Here is a 23183-nt window from a genome sequence, read left to right on the forward strand (position 1 = left end):
TTCTGCGTAAACTAAGATCGTTAATGTAAAATACAACAATTTTATGTGTTAATCAATGTCAATGTTGCAATATCTTATTAAATAAATATATTTAATATGAAACCTGTGCTCTTACTTTTTTATTCTCTAGTCTCCTTTGTGTACATTTTAGTTTTTTTAACATTTACAAACGGCACCAGTAAGGCTTGTGTTTTTGGATATCAAATAAGAAATTGAATAATATATGTTACACAAAGCAGGCTTTGGGATACTGCGGTGGCTCACAAATTTATAAGCTAAGAACGGAATCGAGGCTGAAATCGTATTTAATAAAGGCGATTGATAGCAGGTCCCCTACACTTCCGTCTATGGAAGGCTCTTGATACTTCTTGGTTTAAACGATTCGCCTCTGCTCCGCTGGTCCCTTACTAGGATTTACAAAACTGGTGAACATTTATAAGGATATCTTCAATAGCAATGGCCCCAAAATCCGGCCTTTATACGAGACCGCTAAACCGGACCCAGGCAAAATTAGCCACCATCCCTATATTTCACTGGGGTAATTCCTTTTCCGCGCATCCCCGTTGCGGGACTTCGCTTCTTCTAGGCGATAGGTTCGAATAGCGAACCAGCTGTATGGGGTAAAACATAGATCCATTACCCAGGGTTACTGGTAAAGAGGGTGGAGGGCGGAGACTGCAGCCAAGCTTTCTGCGTGGCGGTACGGTCAAACCAGCGGAAGAGACGGGATACAGGGGTATCCGTCCGTTCCTGGATCTTGAAGGAACCGTTGACTATCGGTATCTTGTACAGATACGGATAATGAAGGTAACAAGGATTCAACATGTCATTGCAACGCGCGGTCGATCGCCAACTCGATGGTTGATGAAATTAGTACAACAACTGTTCCGCTCTGCAACAGCGCTGATAAGATGCGGAGCATAGAAAAAAGTGAATATCTCTAGTTCCGGGATGAAACAACGACGTGGAACAAAACCCGACCACCACCAGTCTAAAAAAAGTGCAGGATTAAGATCTTCAATAGCTTTAAAATTAATTATGAACGCGCTTAAATTTGCTTCGCAGTTATAATAAAGGTATATGTAATGTAAGGTACCAAATTTTAAAAACACTGCCATTATCGAGGAGAAAAAGCAACAGCAGGAAGGTGGCGATGGTTAGAAGTAGGTCAGGAGAAGAGGTGATTTTATAATATTTATGGACCTTATGGTCCAATACGGAATTAGTGGAGCCTGGGACTTTGTACGTGGCGGTAAGTGGCAGGTTATGAAGATTAAAAGAATTGGTGATGGAGAGCAACTTTTTCGATCAGCAGTCGTGTTTTACTAAACAGGTGTTGAAATCACCCATAATTATTGTTTTTATGGAGAGGAGTAAACTTTTCCTATTACCAAATTCTATAAGCATAAATTATGCCTCAGATAAGCCATAGACTAAAGCGTACAGATAGAGGATTTACTTCATCTGTACGCTGCATAAGTTGATACGCCGCAACCATTTATACTTAGCCTTGTTCTTAAACTATTCTATAATAAAAATCTCACTACTATTTTTAAACTTTTTATTTTAATTATATTTCTTACATTTAAAACATTTCCATAATTTCCGTGCTCTATGGAGCAGTCAGCTCTATGGATTTAATACTACACACATAATTTATGTTAAAAATACTTCATATAGCACCCCTACTTACGAAATTGAAAAAGGTATATCTAACAAGCAAGAAATAGAAATTTTATATTTTGTTTTCATAATAGTTAAATGGCTAATAAAAAATATTGAACAATAAAACATACAAAAATCAAAGGACAATAAATACAAATAAAATACACTGTAGATAATTGATTACAAAATAGAAAAAAAAAAAAAATATTAATAAATTTTCAAACCTTCTATTCTTTGTAATAGTTGTTTTAAATAATGTGTTGTTGCCAATGCCAAAATTGCCATTAAATACTGGTATACAACTTCTTAAAAAATACTTCAAAGATAATCTTAATATTTTTTTCTAACAGTTCGTAATTTAATTACTTAAGCCACTGGAAATAGAATTTCGTTCAAATGAACAACTAGATTATGTTAAGGGAATGTAAGGCCCGTATTCTAAAACGTCAATAAATTTTAAATATGCAAGAGCTGTCTCACCATTTGTTGTGTATGAAGTTTGTCATATTTGACAGCTATATATTAGAGCACTTCACTCTCATCTCGTACCCTTAGAAAGATATTATAAAGAGGCTCTATATCCAGAAAGCATTACCGACCTCTCATATAAGTAATTATATCTTAAGTTTCCGTTTCCGGGGCGTATGGGAGTAAGGGCGTGGTCTCTTCTTTTGGGAACGGGGCGTTTCCGGATCTGGTGGTACAGACGACGTCACGAGGTTACGACTGTTGCCCGATGACGGCTCCAAACCGATCGTGTCTTGAAAGTGACGCACGCGTTCCACTAATTCTTCGTCATCTTCTATTAGCTCTTCAATCTAAAAGAGAATTTAGATATTTAAGTTAAACTTACTACATTATTAACATTACTTGATGGGACGATTGCTTTTAATCGAACGAATCGAGCGATCGCCAAAATTTTATACAGTGGAATCTCTATAACTCGAATGACACGGGAAATGCAAAAAAAAACGAGTCAACTAATTTTTGACTTAACAAGAACTTCGAGATACTATGATGTAACAGCTGAAAATTCGACTTATAGAGGCGCGATTTTTAAGTGTATTTTTCTATTTGTAAAGTCGAATTTGAATAGCAATTCAGTTTTGTAATTTTTTTTACATATTAATGAAGTAAACTGTACCCTAAAAAATAGAAAGTTTTATGAATGTATTTATTCATCGCACGTGTACAAAAACAATATATTAGGAGCCCCGGACCTGAACAATCATTTTGGATTTTATTGATATTGTTTTTACTACCAAAGACTTTCGGAGTCGACTTCCTTGTTGAAATTCAAGTTATAAAGTATATATAATATATGTATTGCCAATACTTCGTAGGGAAATACGATTTTGTTCGAGTTACAAAGTTTAAATTTAATTCGAGATACCGCGGTTTTATTGGTTCAATGGAAGGCAATTTTTTTCGACTTCTTGAGGATGTCGACTTAACGAGGTTCGAGTTATAGAGAATCCACTGTATACGTATAGCGACAGCGCACGCGTGGATTGTATTTATCTACTCTACGGACTACACGATAGATATTTACAATAAAGCCCGTAAGTAGATCATAATATACGGCCGATACGCAACTGTTATGTGAAAAAAAAATTGAACTCATTACAATTAAATTTTATAAAAGAAACTGGAGCCTGTATAAGATATATTGACAAGGTACTTAATGATAGTATGTCTTAAATAATAAAATCTATTTTTCTTTAACAAACTAACCGTTTGGGATTTCAACTGTAACTGATTTTTTTTTATAAAACTTTTTGACACCACGGCCCCATAAGGAGCACAAAGGGGCCTTATCGCTGATAAGCGATTTCTTCCAGGCAACACTAGTATGGAGAAATATTTAAAAAAACACCTACTAAGAGTAAAGTATAGAAAAGGCTTAACAAAAAAAAACATATAACTACACGTTAACAATAGACTAAACTAAAATCTAAAAAAATAATAATAGTAAATAAATAATATATATACACATGTCTGTATGTATGTATATTAATATATATACCTGCCTCGTAATTAGGTGTGTATATATATATAATAATTACGAGGCAGGTGAGAAATGCTGAAATGAACAGAGTGTCTTCCTGTTAATAGAGATTTTAGTAATAATAGTATAATAAGTTCAGCTAGTCCCTAACATTCAAGGACGTCTCAGTAAAGATACCGTTCATAAATAAAAGAAACCTAAATAAAGTTTATAATTTAAGTATAGAATTACCTCTTGGCGATAATCGTTATGTAAGTCTGTGGCAATCCTCACTATATACGTGGCTAATTGTCCACCGCGGGTTCGTAGACGAGCGTACAACCGTAGTACCGCTGGTACAAGCACCTCTGCCACTGTACGTTTCATTTTCTGTAAATATTTAGATATATTTGTTATTAATCAAGCACAACACATAATGCATCTATCAGAGCAATAGCGTTTCTGTCAGCTGTCATTGTCATTATATGTCACGGAGCTAATAAATTACTTTAAATAATAATGACTATGGAATCACTATTCCTATCGGCCACTGATATAGATACAGCAATATTTTTAAATCAAATAATCGAATAAACGGGTTTATACTGATTTGACTTTGACCTTTGTGATATAAAATCACATTGACAGCTGACAGTGACGGCATTGCTCCGACATATACAATTTAGAGTAAAGCCATAGATTATTACAGCACAAAGTGCAATAGCTACAAATGGTACAGAATTTCGCAGTATTCTAGGATGTAGTTTAGATCTGTATTGCCAGCCTGTGATTTCCCAGTTCCAAAAATAACAATATTAATTGCCTAGGCGTATATGTAACAGCGGCGGTGCTGGCTTTGATTACCGACAAAATATTACAAAGTGCTGTTCTGTAAATATATATATGTCTATATTAATAAAAAATCCTTACATGAGACACAATGTTCGTAGTCACTCTCTCTTGAAGATCTTCAATATCAGCTTCACCAGACTTTTCTGGTTTTTCTGTAATAAATTTAATGTAAATATTAATTTTATTAACATTATCTTTATGCTCTACAATTTTTGCTATGTGTCGCTTGGCCTGTGAGGTGGCTAAAGGCCTCAGGACTTGACTTGACATGAGGTTCTGCAATGGGTGTCGATTTATCACTTTAACTTTTAATTGATATTTTTAGATTTTTGCAGATACGGTCCAAATCACTTGTGAATACAGTCTTATTTAGAAAAAAAATTGAAAGAATCTTGAACTTTTTTCTAAGGAATAAAACTTTCCAAATACAGAATTAACTATTTATGAAATGCCTGCAAGTATATAACTAAAGAGAACTCACTGGGCAGTTTCATTCGAGGTCCACAGAGTAGCGTTATCGTATCCAACAGAGCAGCATTAAGTGCCGCTGGGAGCTCTTCATCATCACGTATCTCTTCTATTTCATTAGCTGCGTGCGTCAGAATCTCTCTCGCTAATCGACATTGAATATTCAATCGCTGTACCACTGACATTCGTTGGAGCATTACGTCGTATATAAGCTGACGGGAATCGAAGGACATCTTGTCTGGAAGGGAAATTAAAAATTAATTTTTTTAATACCTTCGACCTGAAATAACTGACACATGTATTGCAAAAATGACGCCCCACCTGTATATAGACACCGTACCAAAGGTTACCTAAAGATATTAAAACCGTTAATTTTGACAGCCATAAATTTGGCAAATTCTCTCTATTATCTGAATTAACCTATTATCCGTATCTTTCTTCTAATTGTATTACTCTTCATTTAGTTACCTTTTTCTTATGAAGCAAGCTCCGTGAAGCAATTTCAAAGGCACTTCTTTGATAATAACTTGTATGTATATATGGGGTAGATGAAATAACCACCATTTTAAAATTAATTAATAGGTTTAATGGTTTAACGATACAAAATACATATAAAAAGTTAAGCATATGGGTATCCAACAAGAAGTAACGACACGCAATATTCCAGATTTCCTCCGTGCACGCACGATACAGTCATTAAAAAAATATATAAATAATAAATTTTAAGATAATAAATATTATGTGATGCTACATATATATTGTATATGTGATGTGTCTGTTATGTTTCTATTTCTAATAAAAAATAGACCAATAGAGTCAAAATCTAAAGAACAATAAATACACCTTACTCTATGATTGTTTGTACCTTCGTTTTCGTTGTTATAATGCAGCACGCAGTCGACAAAGTGATGATAAATGACGTCAACAGTGAGACAACTCGTCACATAGTACTCTGCCGGCTCACGGACTTCGAGATCTTCGTCCGCCAACAACGCACAAAAGCTGTAACAATCATACGCTGAATTTAATTTTCCACCTCAATATGTTACCAAATAGGTACATATTGAGGATGACAACCAATTTTACGATGCGCGTGAGACCGTCACAAAAAACCGACACTCCGAAGGGCGCAATATATATATATATATATGTCGCATATAAGGCGCAAAATAATTATAGTCAACATTTTATTTTGTGATATTTCAATAAACTTTATTTGCGTTATAATGCGTTATAACATAACTTTCAATGTTATTTATTCAATAGATATTTTCTATTTGTGTCGCTTTTTCTACAAACGTAGACTGGTGTAACCTGTTTTTTATATGTATTTTTTTTGTATAAGGTAACGTATGAATAAAAATTCAAATAAATAAAAAAAATTTAATAGATAAAAAGATTTTTATCTTGTAACGTATAACCTTTAAAGCGTGTACATAAGAACACTCAGATTATTTATTAGTGACTACCCTATTCAAATTGTTATTTTCATTTTGTGGCATTAAAAATTCATTTTTATAATTTCAACAACCCGCCAAAACGCTTCTCTTGTCAAGATGGCACCATACCTGTGTACACGGTTGTTCACGTCAGGACTTTTGCGTGTTAATTATCATTCTTAATTTACCCATCTTCCATAAAGCTCAAAAAACTAAAACCATCGTCGATTTGACTAATCTGTGGGCATTTTTATATAGCATAGGATTCAAAAATTTTAATTATCCATTTTATTGATAAAACAATGACTAGTCACAATTTATTTATTTAATTTTCCTTTATAAAGCCCTTTGAAGAGATGTTTTATACAGATTTACACATTTTATATATTGTCCACTATCCCATTGTTATATGTAACTTATTTAATTTTTGAAATATCCTTCAATGCAGATAATAGAACAGATTAAAGATGGCTCTACCGTTGTGGGTTTATAACGTGGGTACATAATGCTCTACACATTCGGAGCGAAAATCTTAACTAAACCTAAAAGAAAGGAAAAATCACCCAATAAAGCAGTATGAATATATAAAAGTGATAGCACATGGTCATAAAATAATAAAAAACAAATTAGAATTAAACTTATGTTAAGACGCATAAAAGCATGTTCTCAACACATCATAACCTCCATTAACAACATGGATCCATAGAGATGTTAAATAATAACGAGTCAATTGTAATTGTCGGAATTAGCTCAGACATCAGAAGTAAAGCACGTAATACAATTTAATTAATGATTTAATCAATAAAAATAATAGGAGTGCAGGAGAGGTGACAGTCTGTTAAGACTGCGGTCCGTGCATCTCGACGCAACCAGAGAAATGCATGCCGATACTTTTTTTTTTTAATGGAATCTCGCTGTTGGCCTTAAGGGCCTTTACAGCTCAGCTCGGGCTGTTTTGGCGAGCGTAGCTCAGCCAGAATGGCGTATTATCCCGCGGCTAGCGCAAGGGCGTCAGACTCGAACCTCGGCTTGGGCAGTCGCGGGGTGGTCAATCGCCTGAAGGGCAGGACGGAAGCTCACTCGAGTGAGCGAAGTGCGAAGTAAAGGTCCTCGCCTTCCCCGGTGAAGGCGGATTTTTACCCTAATCTGTGTTTGGCTATTTTTATTATTATGGGCCGCGCGGGCGGCTTTTAATTTATTGTTAGCTATGGTAATTGGATCGTCCAGATCCGTTAGTGTATGTGATGTAGGGGTAGTAATTGATGCTTTTACGCACCAGCTGATTGGGATGGTATTTAGCCTTGTCGAAGTGGCGTGTGGACGCCAACTTCATCCATTGGGCTATGTTAGGGAGCTCCAGGTCGTGGTGGAGAACGACGTTTCTCACGTAGAAGGGCGCACCGCGATTCTCATGAATCGCGACTGAAGCCGGTGGATATAGGAGGGGGGCGTGCCGATACAGCGGCGATTCGGCGACAGCATAGCTGTTTTTATAAACCCGAAACGTAGTGGGGCGATGACGTCACGTGCACGTGCCGCTAGCGCTCGATATCGTCGTTTCTAAAGTTTATACCATTATTTGTTATAGTAATAATTTATCAAGATCAATACGGGTTGTCAATGTAAAGATTATAAATAAGTGTTTACCGGTAATAAAGAGGCGTACGTAACCTCAAGTAACCTCCTAAGAGCAGTCGTGTGAGCACTCGTGCGGCAGCGCGACGCAACTCTGCGGGCGCGTCGCAGCTTAGACATCCGCACATTGATTTCAACAGCGGCTCCACTATACACGTATACCTATATAATATCATTAAGGAAAGTTAAATGCTGATTAACTGTTATGAATAATTTTAAACAGTAAAATCATATTATATCATTCTCAATGTCATGTCGTTTGCTACAATACAATACATGTTTTAGGTAATAACTTTTATTTTAGAGAAAAGAATAGCTGTTTTTTTATACCTATTGTGAGTAGAAAATTTTCAATATGGATGTACATTGTACATTTCTCGGATCTATATAAGTAACCTACGTAATATATATATGTAAACCGATGATCAATATTTAAAAAAAAATGATGGATAAATAAGGTTGACTTGTAAAATTTTCAAAAAACCGGAAACACTAGTAATGGTGCCGTTTTTAAAATTCGTGAAAAAAGACGCTAACGTAGCACGCATATATTGTTTATATTATCATTTCTTTATATATATTACTAGTGTTTCCGGTTTTTTGAAAATGTTACAAGTCAACCTTATTTATCCATCATTTTTTTTAAATATTGATCATCGGTTTACATACACGTAATATCCAGACTAAAATATAGTGTAATGTATATTAACCGTGTCTATATTTAAAAAAGTGTTTGTAATACTTATATTATATTTACCTTGTACAAACGTCAGTAAGCGCCAGTAAAGAGTTTAGGCGGGCGCAAAGCGGGGCAGCAGGGTCTTGTAGTAAAATGGCGAGTTGTGGGGCCGCTACTACGGACGCGTCGCGCGAACGAACGCAGATACGTCCGATGCCCGCTACGCACGCGCCTCGTTCTGACTCGCTCCACTCTAAATTAAATTAATTTAAATTAATGTTTTCCTTATGGAACTTAAAATGGACACACGACTTAGAAATGAGTGCCCTTCACCGTTTACGCCTCTTTTTAGAGGCACGAGAAATCGTATCTGTTCTGAAATACCATGGCATTTGGTTCTATAGTGGTGGTGCGGGCTTAAGCCTGAATGTGAATTCTATCCATGTGTCCGTACTTTATTATTGTACAATAATATATATACGGTTATATTGTATTGTATTTTAGTATTTTACAATAATAAAATATAAATTTTACTGCCCTCATTAAAAATTTTATGATTTATGAATATAACTATTATTCGATTTCGGAGCGGAGACTCTCTGTAAATTTAATATATGAACTAAAAATCATTTATTAAGGTTGAAGGCGTTATGTAAACGTTTACGTTTATATTGTTAATGCAGTAATAAAGGCTTATTTTGTTTAATTGCTAACAGACATAAAACATATTGCAGCACACGACATAATAAGTTAATAACGCAAAAAGGTACCTATTGTGTAATAAAAATCTACTATGAAACATAAAAAAAATATTATTTTAATCCAAAGGAAATCGGAAAGCTTCGATAATTAAACACGTTTTAATCAGAAATAGTATAAAAAATGTATATTCACCAGGAGGTGGTGCTTGTAAGGCAGCAACATAGAGGTTAATCAGAGCGAAGGAAGGCGGTTCAGGCGCTACCAAAGAAAGGTCAGCCGCGCAAATCCAATCATCAATCGGTCCTCCACTTAACGCTCGGCGCTCAGCTGATAAACAATATAGAATCCCCATTTCAAATAGAATAATAATATCGATTTTTAAATGGCTTAAACCAAAGCTAGCTTAGGTTGACCTGTATGATATTTTTGCAATTACATAATTTATGAAACAAAAGTCGGTTCTACCAGAAAAGTACATACATGGTTCAGAATTCTCATAAATATTGGTTGTAATATATAGAAAAAAAAAACAAGAAAACAGTAATTAAACAGCTACTTACACACTTTCATTAAGTCCGTAGCCCATTGCATATCTGTAGAATCCAAACTCGCAGCGAGGGACACACACGCCGGCCGACAATCTGAAACGTTTACCAATACTTATGACATACTTTACATTTGCATTTAGATGTTGCTAAAACATATATAATCTCATTCGGTAATATTCTAATTATGAAATGAAATACTGACATTGACATTGACATATTTTATTTACATACTTCTTTAAGAAAAATAAATTAACACTTGTTTTAATTATTAAAGTACAATGTGTCTCGACCAAGGAGGTTTCAATTCAATTTAAGTATACATTATCTGTGGTGAGGGCGCTGGTTCCGAGCCAATAGACCAATAAAATACTTTTTTCCTTTTTGGCGGTATTTCGTACATACGAATTTGGGTAATATTCGGATGGAACTTTAGTAGCAAAAATGTCAAGCAACACCGACGACTGATGAAAATTTTACTTCTAGAAACAGCTACGAAACTGACGAAGTCTTTTGCCAGAAAAATCAAGAAAAGCGTACGACAATACTTAAGTACATATAATATTGTTACAGATTGCACTAATATTTGGAATAATGGGTGCCTGCCGAAGACAGGAATTATACAACATTAAATTCAAAGACGTCGAAGTTTTCGAATCATCAATTTTCGTTGAAATTTGTAACACAAAAAACAAAATAGACCCATCTTTTACCATAATGGGCAAATATTACCAATTATGTAAACAATACATAGAACTGCGACCAAATTCATGTAGCAATCCTTCCTTGTTTTTGAATTACATTGGGGAAATGCATCCAAATATGTATAAAAAAATTTTGGAATGTTGGGTAAAATAATAGTTATAGTTATAGTTAGATTCGTACACGGGACATTGCTTCCGCAGAACTTCTGCGACCATACTAAACGATACTGGCGGAGACATAACAGTACTAAAGCGTGACGGAGTGTGAAATTCTATAACTAACAAAATCTTAATATCCAATTCGATACTCAATTCCATAGAAAATAATAAAAATGAAATTAATATAAACCCTGACAACGACTAGCTCTTATAGCGCCTCCCAGCCTGTTATTCAGGTTCATAATTGCAATATAAAAAATGTGAATAATTATTATAATAAATAATTTGTTTCTTTTATACTGCATTTTATTTAATATAGCTACCTATAGCTATGAGATTAAATAAATTAGTGTATGCAACTGCATATAATTAGGTATTAAAACACTCGTGTAATCTTATTTTGAAACTACACTCATGTTTTAACACCCTCTATTATATGACAGTTGCATAAACGACTACTAAAGTTATACTTTTATATACGTATTGACGACAAATAGATTAATTTTTTTAAAGTAGCCAGATGTCTGCCCATGAAAACAAACTGCTCGGTCAATTTGGATATATCAGACTAAGACACATTTAAATTTTAATTGCCTCATTAGAGGTACCTATGGAAAAACTAGACAATTGTACGTAACAAATCCTTGTCTTAAGTTAACATAGCTTTTACATTAAGAAAATACTTTTTAAACGGATTGATAGTACTAATAAATAATAATTGAAATACAGATAACACAACTTTCTCTACAGCTGTGATACTTTTGACATTCAACACCTTTTGTCTTCAGTCACCGTGACACGCACGCTGTAAAGCACGCGAAACGTCGGAAAAATCTAAATTTATGTAAATTATTGTAAGTTTACAATAATAATACATAGCTTCAATCCGTTTAAAAAGTGTTATCTTAAGTCCAAGTCTACCGAGTAAGTTTAATTTTTTTAATGTGAAAGTAGTAGATAACAAAATTCCATGAAAATATTTATAAAACTATTGCAATAACTTAAATGCTGTAAGCAAATTACTATTTAATGAGTATTTTAATATTAAATTATTGATGTTGTACCTGCATCAATTTGAATTCTTTGTATGAGATGATCGCGCAATGCTCTTCTTGCCTCGTCCTCTACGAAGCGGGACCATAGAGATATCAGCTCTACTACCAACGGCATAAGGCGACTATCGCGTTCACGCTCCTGCAATATGTATCCTATTATAAAACGTAAATTAAAGTGTGGGCCGTAGTTGTTACCATGGTTACGAGGTTATATCTACTATATAGATGTCTGCGCGTGCGCAATGCCTTACCTAAAAAAAAACTTTGTCCTAATCAATCAATACTTTGGTAACATATAAATAACTTAAGTAATATTAGCTAGATTGGACATAGACGTACCATTTATGACTAAAACACATACAGAAAATAACAATAATAAAAAAGAGAGATATAGAGATAATAAGAATGAGAGATAATATATTTTTCTTAAAGAACAAGGTTTTAAGTGTGTAATGCGTGTACTGGGGGTGGTAATTGGTCCTGACAGAGCAGACTTTTCCACAGTGCTGGTTATTCCGAAAGTGACCACAGCAGCTAGTTTGCGCCTCATTAAAAAAAAAAATAATAATTTACTAATACTTAGTAGAAAAAAAAATATTAGTAAAAGTTAGCAGTGTTGCAATTATGAAGTCTTGTGTAAAAGCAAATAAAATAAAATTAAAAACTTTCGTGGGATTGTTGTTGATTAACTAAATGTTGTTTATAATTGCGACAATTTGACTTTAGTTGAAGTTTTTTCAACGGAGGAGGAGAATTATTTCATTATTTCTTTGAATTCTTATAAAAATCGTTCTAATTCTTTTGAGTGAATGGATAAGTTTTATGTTGTATGCGTTTTATTTTGAAAAATGCCTAGGATTAGCATTTGATGCACTTAAAAGTTAGTTACAAATATCTATTATTATTTTATAGCCACACCATCAAGGCCAAAGGAAAAAGTTAGAACCAATAGGCAATATAAATAGCAATAGGCTTTGACAATAGATGCGGACGGCGCGCACGAACATAATGATTATGAAATTAATAAAAAAAAATCAATGGCAAATATAACCTGTTTAGGTCTGGGCCTCAGTTAGCTGTATCTGTTTCATGATCATTTGTAAATTGAATAGGCAAGTAGGTGATCAGCCTTCTGTGCCTGACGCACGCCGTAGACGTTTTGAGTCTAAGGTAAGCCGTTTTCCTCACGGTATTTTCCTTCACCGTTCGAGCCAATGTTAAATGCGCACATTGAAAGAAAATCCATTGGTGCACAGCTGGGGATCGAACCTACGACCTGGGATGAGAGTCGCACCCTGAAGCCACTAGGCCAACACTGCTCAATTCTTTATGAAATTAATACATTGACATAAATTAAATATTAGTTTTTTTTCCAAACTAGAGTTGCCTGGAAGAAATCGCTTGTTAGCGATCCGCCGCCCGTAGCCTAATAACTATGTATATGTATATAAAATAAAGTAATTAAAAAACCCTTGAAATGCCGGCAATTACAATGAAGATTTCTTTACTTACCGGACCTGTACCTGCCAGTTTGTAATAATAGTCGAGTAGAAAAGCTACATCGTTGTATTCGACGTGTCTTGCCACGCTTGTTAATAGCACGAGGCTTTGTAGGTCACGCGCGTCTGACAGCACGCCAAGATGAGTGCTCACTAGGTCAACTAAACGATGACTGGAAATTAAATATACATTTTTAATATATATTTATGCCATTTATGGCTTTTGGGATTTGATTCGAAACAGTAATTATGCAAAACGCCCGTTCTGTCAAGTATGTCATACGTCGAATGATAAATTAATTATGAAGAAAACTAGTACGGGACATTAAAAACCAATAACGTCAAAAGCTGTCGTATTATTAACGAGTCGTTGTAATAGGGCTTGGCTTTTGAATAGTTAATTTCCAAAACTATTTCAGGGTTTGTGTTTATGGGACCTACACAAATTATTGTTATATATTGGCTTTAAAATTCATTTTATTAATTTCAAAAACCCGCCAAAACGCTTCTCTAAGCGGCGTAAGATGGCGTCGCATCAATCCCTGCGACGTACCATATCAGAAGATACGTTTGTCTACGTCAGGGCTTTTTCATGTTAATTATCATTATTAAATTACACTAATATACATATATTATTTTTCGATGACAAAAAGTCTCCCAGAAAATTAAACTCCAAGATAGTTTAAGGATTAGAAATAGGCATGCTGTCATTATCGATTCGACTTATCTGTGGCCGTTATGTGTCACGTGACATGTAAAAATTTCTTTTTAATTATGGATTTTTTCATAAATTAATATAAATTTACAAGTAATTTAATTCCATACCGCTTTTTTAAGCCATGTTTTATACAAATTACACGCAATAATTATTTTTCATATAGTTAAATAGACTATTCCGTAAAGCGTTAATATAATTTCGAAATAATACTAACATTATTGTTAGTATTGTGTCTCATCCAACTGTTATATGTTTGATTTTGCATTGTTAAAACATGAGAATTAAATTAAATTTATCTTCGAAACATTTTGTGGCTAAATTGTGTGAAAAAACAAAATGACAAGTTACAAGTTTGGACAAAATTTCTAATACTATCTTAATATATATAAATCTCCTGTCACGATGTTTGTCCGCGATGGACTTCTAAACTACTTAACCGATTTTAAATCAAATTGGCACACCGTGAGCAGTCTGGTTCAACTTAAGAGATGTGATAGCTTAGATCTGTAATTATAGTCGCAATTTTATTTTATTGCAAATTATTTGTCTATAATTAATTGACAGTCACAATTATCTGTTAACGCCAAAATATTCTAACAGATGTCGATACTTTTCGATTGGATTGAGTAAGTAATCAATAGATGGCACTGATGTGGTAAAGCAATAAACGTGTCATATAAGCTACAATTCAATATCAAGTTTACCACGTGTTATTGAGGCTAAAGTATAAATTAAATTTATTTTGTAGTAAACGAAATACCGTGAAATTCAATTATTTCTACTTTTTTAATTTTCGGTGTTAGCATAGCCAACCACGTGTTACTTAGACCGAAGTGTAAATCAAATTCAAATTATAGACGATAATACGGTGAAATTATTCTTTCGTGTGACGGTATTAAGGCTAACTAAAACCACATTAAGGTGAAACGAAGTTCGCGGGGGCCGCTAGTTTATTATAAAATGCTATTATTTTTTTTACGAATAATTCATAAATACTCACTTAATACTGTTTGAAGACTTCACAAGAAGCATGCAGGCTTTCTGAAGATGTTTCCTCATATTAAGCCTAACAATGCCCGCCAAGAAACTCCAAGGGAGGCAATCGTCCGTATTTGCCGGATCGAACTTTTGCAAGGGCGCAACTATGATCGCTTGGGCAAGATTTATTACTTGTTCTTGTATCTGTTATAAAAAAAAATAAAATTTAAATTATATTTCCGCTTATAAGAGTTGTTAATTACCATTTACATCCTTTATATTGAAAGAATTATGTATATCGAAATAAGTTACAAAATAGTCGGGGTTGCAATCGGAAATTATAGAGTACGGACGTTAGTTGAATTATTATTAATTTTCTTTTTAACAAAATGTTTACACCCTTATGTATACCATGCAAATAGAACTTATCTAACCTAAGAGTAACCATTTTTTTATTCCACTTGTAACTTCAATTATAAATGGAATATTTTTTAGACCTGTTTCAAAGAAAAAAAAAATCAACGCTTAGTAGTCTTCCTATAAAATCTTTAAGATTGTTGTATGACAGTATAGAAATCTTTTAAAAAAAATCAGTGGCGCTACAACCTTTTTAGGTGTGGGCCTCAAATTTCTGTTTTTTGTTTAACGCTCATTTGTCAATCTAATAAACAAGTAGGTGATCGGCCTTCAGAGCCTGACACACGCCGTTGCCTTTTTGGTTCTAAGGCAAGCCGGTTTCCTCACTAAGTTTTACTTCACCGTCTGTATATTAAAAACGCACATGGTAAGAAAGTCCATTAGTGCCGGGGATCGAACCTAAAACCTCCGGGATGATAGTCGCACGCCGAAGCTACTAGGCCAACACTGCTCTTATGACAGAATAAATCATCATATTACCTTAGCTTCCGGGTCAGACAATTGGTGCATGGGCCCAGTCAGGAAGGCGTTGAGTGAGAGTTTAGTTGGGTTGTTCAGCGCTAAATCTGCCAACGCATTGACGGCAGCGCCGCGTACCACGATACTTGCGTCGCGGCAAAGAGATACTAAGGTCTGCAAATTTATTTTATATCGTAATATTAAACCCGATAAACACGAAATAACTCTAATACTCATTTACATAGTGTAAACAGCTTTAACGATATGAATTAGTACTTTAATTAATACTGACTGGGGAGTTAAGGATACTTTCTTTATACGCTTAGGGACTACGCATTTTCAGAGTCGTAGTGTCATCGTTATATCGTAAAAAATGTTTCAATGTATGTATAGGAAAACCAAAGTCGAATAAGACGTTTTAGGAAGTCAAAATTAAGAGACTGTAAGGACTGGAGAGTAATCTCTCATTTTATTGTATTTATAAAAATATTCTAAAACATGCATCTTTAAAACGACAATAAAGCGTTACAAATTTCACACCTACACATCCATTATCAAATTAAAACATATAAATTACAAACAAGCAAGGAAGAAACAAAAATGTAAGCAAAATCAAAATAAGAAATAATAAACTTTATTAAGTTTTGTTGTCCAAGGCAATACGCGCTTTAGCGCATGCGCGTTTAGCGTGTCGCCTTTAACGTTTTATTACTCATAGGACTCTGTATAATATAAAAATGAGTAAAGCCTTGCGTACGTGTTACATAATTAATTAACGTGCGTCTAATAGTTAAATTCACGTAATAAAGACATACATTTACACTCATAATAATATAATTTTTCAACATACTCAATAGAATCACATAAAAAATATCACACTGTAGATAGGATACACACAGGATAACAATTACTCACGGAATAATGTGTAGGATGAGGGTTTCTCACGAGCAGCCGATGTATGAGCAAAACGGCCGCTTTGCGTACGACTGCGCGCTCGTCAGACGAACAACGGGTGGCCGCTTTCGCAAGCTGACACTGAGTCCCGTCGCCGCTTATATCCTAGCAATTAAACTACATTGAAAAAAAAACAGTTTGTGATCGTTCTCGAAGCTATATATTTTAATAGCTGGTCTCAGGGTCGATATTAGAAACGAAAATTTAATAGTAAAATTGGGTCTCAGTGAAAGAGAAACATCTAATGACGCATACAATTTTATGTTATTTAAAAAAAAACTGTCTAATAATTAATTAATGTCAAATAATATTAACGAAAAGTGTCTAAAAACTAGGGAAACGTTGAGGTAACTTTTTCGTTTTAATAGGTTAGGTTATACAAATATTAATACTTTATAAAAAATAAGTTTAACCTTTCGAATTGCTTACACAAACATACACATAGTTATGTAGACTAGTTAGTCTACAATGTTCAAAAAAGCATTGATATTTTTTCATCACAGCGTAAATACAACATTTAATGAATACTTTAATAAAACTGAAGATTTATTATATTATAAATCACTTTTTACTCACTCTCATAGCTTCAATAATGGGATCATGGTCAGATCCAAGTAAATCTGTGAGTATGGCGATCGCTCGTGCACGCAGCGTGCCTGATACGTCACTTATGCGTTCGTATATGGCACGTACTATTTCTCCGTGAGGGACGCAATGCCGGCGCTGGTTTATTAGACTAGATATATCTTCTGATGGGTCTATATCAAACTGGAAAGAAAATTTTATTTACCAAATATTTAACTAAAGGTGTTTTTCGTTCCACTGACTCTTTCTATGTATTCGTTTTATACTCGCTCGAGGATGAGGAAAATTAGCATGTGCAAGACAGAAAGCTGATCACCTACTTGTCTATTAAGAAATAAATAACTATTTTGAATGAGATACAGAAATTTGAGGGCAACGCATTGGCGTTGTGGTACCGCCACTGATTTTATTCTTTAACGAATTTAAATACATTAAATTACAACAATTGGTGGTTATAAATCAAAACGTTAAATTATGTATAGGTGAATGAAGTCGCGTAAATAAGTTTTATGTCAAAGAGTAGAAATAGAAATCGCGTCAAATATATAATTTGGAGAGGAGACATCTTAGTAATAAAATTTAATGACTTAATGGTCATAGGCAATTTGAAAATAATTTTTTTGATATAAATAAAATGTTGAACTGTTTTTTCCATGAACAGGACGTGATGCAGATGCGTCCTGCAAACGAACAGGCAGGTAGACATAGACATAGACACCCGTCGCCGAGGGCTAGCGGGTATGTTGCCGATCTTTCAGGAAATGGTACGCTCTTGACGGCCTCTAAGTCGAAACGAGTCGGAAATCCTTCTACTGGCAGCTGTTTCTCAAAGAGGAAAAATCTTCCCAAGGTTTTTTTTTAAACAAATATGTAAAACTTTAAGAAGGTAAAAATTATTCTATTGTTACATTATTTTACAGATGCTGGTCCCAGCTAGGACACTCCTGTGTGGGTGACCAAATTCATCCAAGACAATTATCTGTATAGGTGATACAATTGTGACCATTTACAACGTTACCTCTGATATAGATGACTGTGATTGACTGTCCTCTTCCATTGTATTCGCTTGGTCCTTTTCAGTATCTTCTACTGCTTCCTTATTATTATCATGTCCTGGAAATTGTTAATTACATAATTAATCGGGACAATTATTATGAGCCATAATATGAATAAGTATATTGTTCCAGGGAATTGAGACAAAATCACCTTACAACAAAAATGGCCCACTGCCACTAAACGAATTTGTATGAGAATTAAATTAGCTCACGCTTTGTCACGTGACCATTCCCATACAAATTCGTTTGTCGTTAGTGGGTCACGCTCGTTGCAAAGTGATTTTGTCTCTGCACATAGTGTGAGAGAATAGGCCAAAAGCATTTGAAAAGATGCAGCTTCTACCATGACCCTGGGCAAGGGGCCGTTCAAGGGGGTCTTTGATTTTCTTATTTGGTGATTATTTCAACATTTATTATATTTTTTTTACAGATATTACCCAAACATTATCTATGCTTGAAAATGAAATGCATTTTCCAGGATTCCCACAAAAAAATATACTTTTGCTGAAGAGGGTTTGATAAAATGCAGTAAATCTGTTTACGTAATATAACGGCCCCCAACTAGTAGTAAGCGAGTCTTTATTGCTTTATGTTTAAATTAAGTATCAGTATTGTTATGATATGTCCTTGAAATTAAAGAAAACTATAAATATTTTTTGTTAACTTTTTTGGTATTAGCACAATAATTAAAAATGAAAAACGTAAGTTTTCACAGTTTACAGTAACAATTTCTTTAAAAATACCTTCTAAATTATCTTCAATAGATGTCTTTCGACTTTCGATTCCTGAATCAGAATTCCGTTTCTCTGCATCATTTGGTAAGAGCTGAGCTAATATTTCCTGAAACCATAAATCATATTTACCTATAACTACTAAAATGTAAAACAGTTTTGAGTACGTGATTTAATTAAGTACTAAATATAGGTAAATTAATCTAATATAATATATGAATAAGATTTAAATTCGATGCTTAACCATATCTATGTATGACATACGTTGGATGTCATAGTTCGTTATAATGTGAATCCTAAGAAAAATCTTTTCCTTATAAGAGGCTATAAGAGGTAATCTCTAATGTTTTAGTTAGTACATTTTAAATAAATACTACTGATCTGCTTCTTTAATGACAATTCTATAAAGACCGTTAGCTTAATTAATAACCCGGTACACCAGTTAATAGACGTCAAAAATCCCTGAAGTTTATAATTTCCCGTGTATTGAAGTTGTACTTGTTTTGGCGCGTTAGGGAAAAATTATGAGAGTGAATTTTTACGATGCGCGCGTACGCACAACAGAACCGACACCCTGAAGTTAGCTATAGTCAACATTTTAGTTTTTTCTATTGTTAGTGACGTTTGACGTTTTTTGACGTTGTAGAAAACAAACGTAGAACAACATTTTTGAAAAGATTTTTACCTTGTTTCGTTAAAGAAGTATAACTTCTAACGCGTGTACACAAGGTTTTTTTCACTTTATGTGAGTAACATATGTATTGTGTAGCAAAATGTCGAGAGGAATCGTGTTACAAGGCTGATAAATGGAAAATTCAAACAAATTTAAAGAGTTTGATCCCTGTGGCAGTGTACCTTTAACGCCGGCAGCATTTCCGCGCTGTATCGCGAACTCTGCGTTCACCGATCTACCAGGCGGAAACTTAAATCTTTAATTGGCGTCTGTGAGGACCTCACGGCCCAAGTCTACTCCAAAGGGAACAAACTGACAGTTGGAGGAAAGACTATTTGGGCCGTTTATTATTTTTATTTCAATGTTCTAATATAATAGACAACGCAAAACTTGGCTTGTGTTGTGTAAATATGATTGATATATGTGTGTAAACGTCATATTTTCTTGTATTTTTAAGCATGCATGTTGTTTTAGAACTTATAAATATATGAATATTGTCAATTTTATACCATTGCCACCTGTCGATGAGGTACTTTTGCAGTAGTTGTTAACTTGAGAAGCCATTTGACTGTGGTGCAATACGATCTCTGTGGCAAGAGGCTCATAAGACCAACTACCAATGGTATCCGTGTCTGTCGAACTTCAGCCTTTTCCTATGAAATGTTAAAGCTATGTTTAATCTGGTAAATGTCAACATCAATGTTTTGTAAAGTAACTAACAAAAAAAGAAGCGTCTTAGGCATGCCTCACAATGTTTTCCTTCAACGTTCGAGCAAATGTTAATGAAGGTAGGTAGAGAGTAAATGTCAATGATGAGAATCACACGCTGGACCCAACACTGCAAGTATCTAACAACATGGTTCAACACTGGAAAATTTGTTGTTGATAGCTGGGTTTGAACATGTGGACATGGGGCAGTTTAATCTCAAAAGTATGAATGAAACACCCTAAAATGTGACAACCTCGGGGGTCAGCTTCTAAAAAGATTAATAAAAGTATCAGAAAACGAAACAGAAAATGTTTGCCCCATGGTCTATTTAGGTATTTTAGTACTACACTAGTAGAAAGCAAGAAGGACCCCGGAGAATCTCTAGCATGTCCTTGTTGGAACTAGCTGAAGTGTTTCAGTATATAGTATTCAGTATATAGATAAATATATCTCTAATCCAATAATTTATCAAGTGTAATAGAGTAACAGACATTGCACCTGTGACTTTGGCTCCAACCCTGTACATATGTGTGATCATTATAAAAAAATTCATGATTAGGACTTCATAATAAATACATCTATAATAAACTGCTTACCAATCCATCCAAGGAATAAGTTAAATGTTGCAAGAGCATTACATAACTGGAAAGTGCAGTTTTACCATATTTACTTAAGATGAGCCCAGAGTATGCCACATATGACGCTCTTACAATATTCTGAAAAATATTTATAAATTAGAATTAAAATATAAAACACTAGGTTTTCACGAAATGTTGATGAAAACGTTTTATATTTCTTGAGTTTATGTTGCTTAAAAGTTATCTTATATTCATACAATAATTTGGATTAATATAGTACTAAATGAAAACATTTACATACATTAGCTTGTTTATGATCTAATGATGCTGCAATAAATTTTGGAAGCATGGCCTTGAACAATAACTTAATTGCTAAAGCATCTGGTTCCCCATCTGCAGTGCAGAGTATGAAGTCGATAACTTCATATACAACCTTGGATAAATTTGCTAGCTCTATCTTATCTGAAACATTAATAATACAATAAATAGATTAATATCGTAAACCTTTATTAGCCAAATATTTAAAACCCTTTTAATACTAATGCCTTTCAACTAAACACCTGAAAGGTCTAATCTTTAATGTGTAGGTGCACGTTTTCTTGACTTTATCCACTCACAATCATTGTATCAATCAAATCTATCAGATTATCTTAAAAATAATGTTAAATTAAAAGCTACAGGTAAAGCTATGGCTGCTTAACTTTGAAGCTGTAGTTTAAATAGCAATGTTTGGTAAAAAGGCTAGGCTGTTGACAAATTATTGATTTACCACATACCTATATTCAATTTCGTGACAATTGATCCCCCAGTAATATCAATCAGATTTGATAAAATATCTTCAAAGTTTATATCTCCTGGACTAAGTTGTAGTTTCACAATGACAGTTTTCAACTCGTGGACAAACTCATTTAGTTCTTTAATAATAGAGTTTACTACTCTAATCAATTGTTTAGGATTAAAAAAGTTATCTTCATTTTCACATACAGTTTTTGGGTAACTTAGACAAGTAAGAGTGTGGGCAAACAGTTGAGAGTGATAAATATGGTATGCTTTATATCCAGGAATAGATAGGAGCTTAAAATAGAGCCGAGATGCCCACAATGCATTATTTCTGGCCTCAGTAGGAAATATATTTTTATTTCCACAGTCAATATAATAGCCTAATAGGGCTAATAATTTTTTATGATTTACTTGATTCGAGAGTGTCACCCATGAAGCATCATCATCAGAATTATCTTTACAAGATAACCAATCATCAATTGCATAGATTACATTTTGAAAAGTTAAGTTTACTTCAGAAGAGTCAATAGCATTTTGAAATTCTGAAGGCAAATCACCAAATTCAAAGAACTCAGAATCATATATAGATTGAACCCAATCATAGTCCAGGAACTGCAGCTGCAAATTACTTAGTTCTTCCAAAAGTTGCATATTTACATTAATGTCCTTTACGTATAGATAAAACCTTTCATGTCTCACTAATGTCTCTGTTTCTATATCATTTGTGAGCAATTTTGTGGTATAATTGATCCTTAATAATGATGGACTGTATTAAATTATATTAGGAATTTTTTAATAGCATAATTAAAATACTATAAATCATAATTTAACTTGTGAGTTTTTTTCATCTTTTGTACTAAATAAATTACATTTTTATGTACACAAAGCACAAACAATAAACATTTGTATTTTTCCTGTTATAGGTTATGATAGCATTTGGTTATTTTGGCGGTCTTTCCAGTGTTACTAGATCATCTGACACCTATTGGCTTTCAAGAAATACATTTTCTTGAAAGCCAATAGGTGTCAATGGTCAACCAATGGAGAAAATACAATAGACTGTACGTCTGGATTTAACTACTGTATTTATGTAAGTATAGAGTCTGCCGTCTGGCTAATGAGAGAAGATAATTGAATTATTTGAAAACTTTCGGATG

At 33.9% G+C, this 23183-nt stretch overlaps 1 protein-coding gene across 2 annotated transcripts; it reads right to left on the reverse strand.

Annotated features, from left to right (window-relative positions):
• Positions 1-1867: 1867 nt before the first annotated feature.
• On the reverse strand, positions 1868-23106 carry LOC123720375 (condensin-2 complex subunit D3-like). Of its 2 annotated transcripts, none has more exons than XM_045676961.1 (22): positions 23092-23106; positions 22023-22792; positions 21548-21708; positions 21265-21384; positions 20469-20612; positions 19299-19395; positions 18519-18613; positions 17492-17683; positions 16877-17020; positions 15983-16135; positions 15108-15289; positions 13403-13562; positions 11900-12029; positions 9988-10068; positions 9620-9754; positions 8804-8978; positions 8059-8208; positions 5838-5974; positions 4986-5210; positions 4583-4656; positions 3905-4042; positions 1868-2483 (listed from the first exon to the last, which is right to left on the reverse strand). In XM_045676961.1, the coding sequence occupies exons 2-22, from the start codon at positions 22675-22677 to the stop codon at positions 2280-2282; spliced, it is 3552 nt and encodes a 1183-aa protein (XP_045532917.1). In that variant the 5' UTR covers positions 22678-22792; positions 23092-23106; the 3' UTR covers positions 1868-2279. The 2 variants fall into 2 exon arrangements, with proteins under 2 accessions (XP_045532917.1, XP_045532916.1); XM_045676960.1 differs by lacking the exon at positions 23092-23106 and adding an exon at positions 22896-23071.
• Between the last annotated feature and the right edge of the window lie 77 nt (positions 23107-23183).

Source organism: Pieris brassicae, chromosome 2 (genome assembly GCF_905147105.1).
Source record: "Pieris brassicae chromosome 2, ilPieBrab1.1, whole genome shotgun sequence".
NCBI classification, from domain to species: Eukaryota; Metazoa; Arthropoda; class Insecta; order Lepidoptera; family Pieridae; genus Pieris; species Pieris brassicae.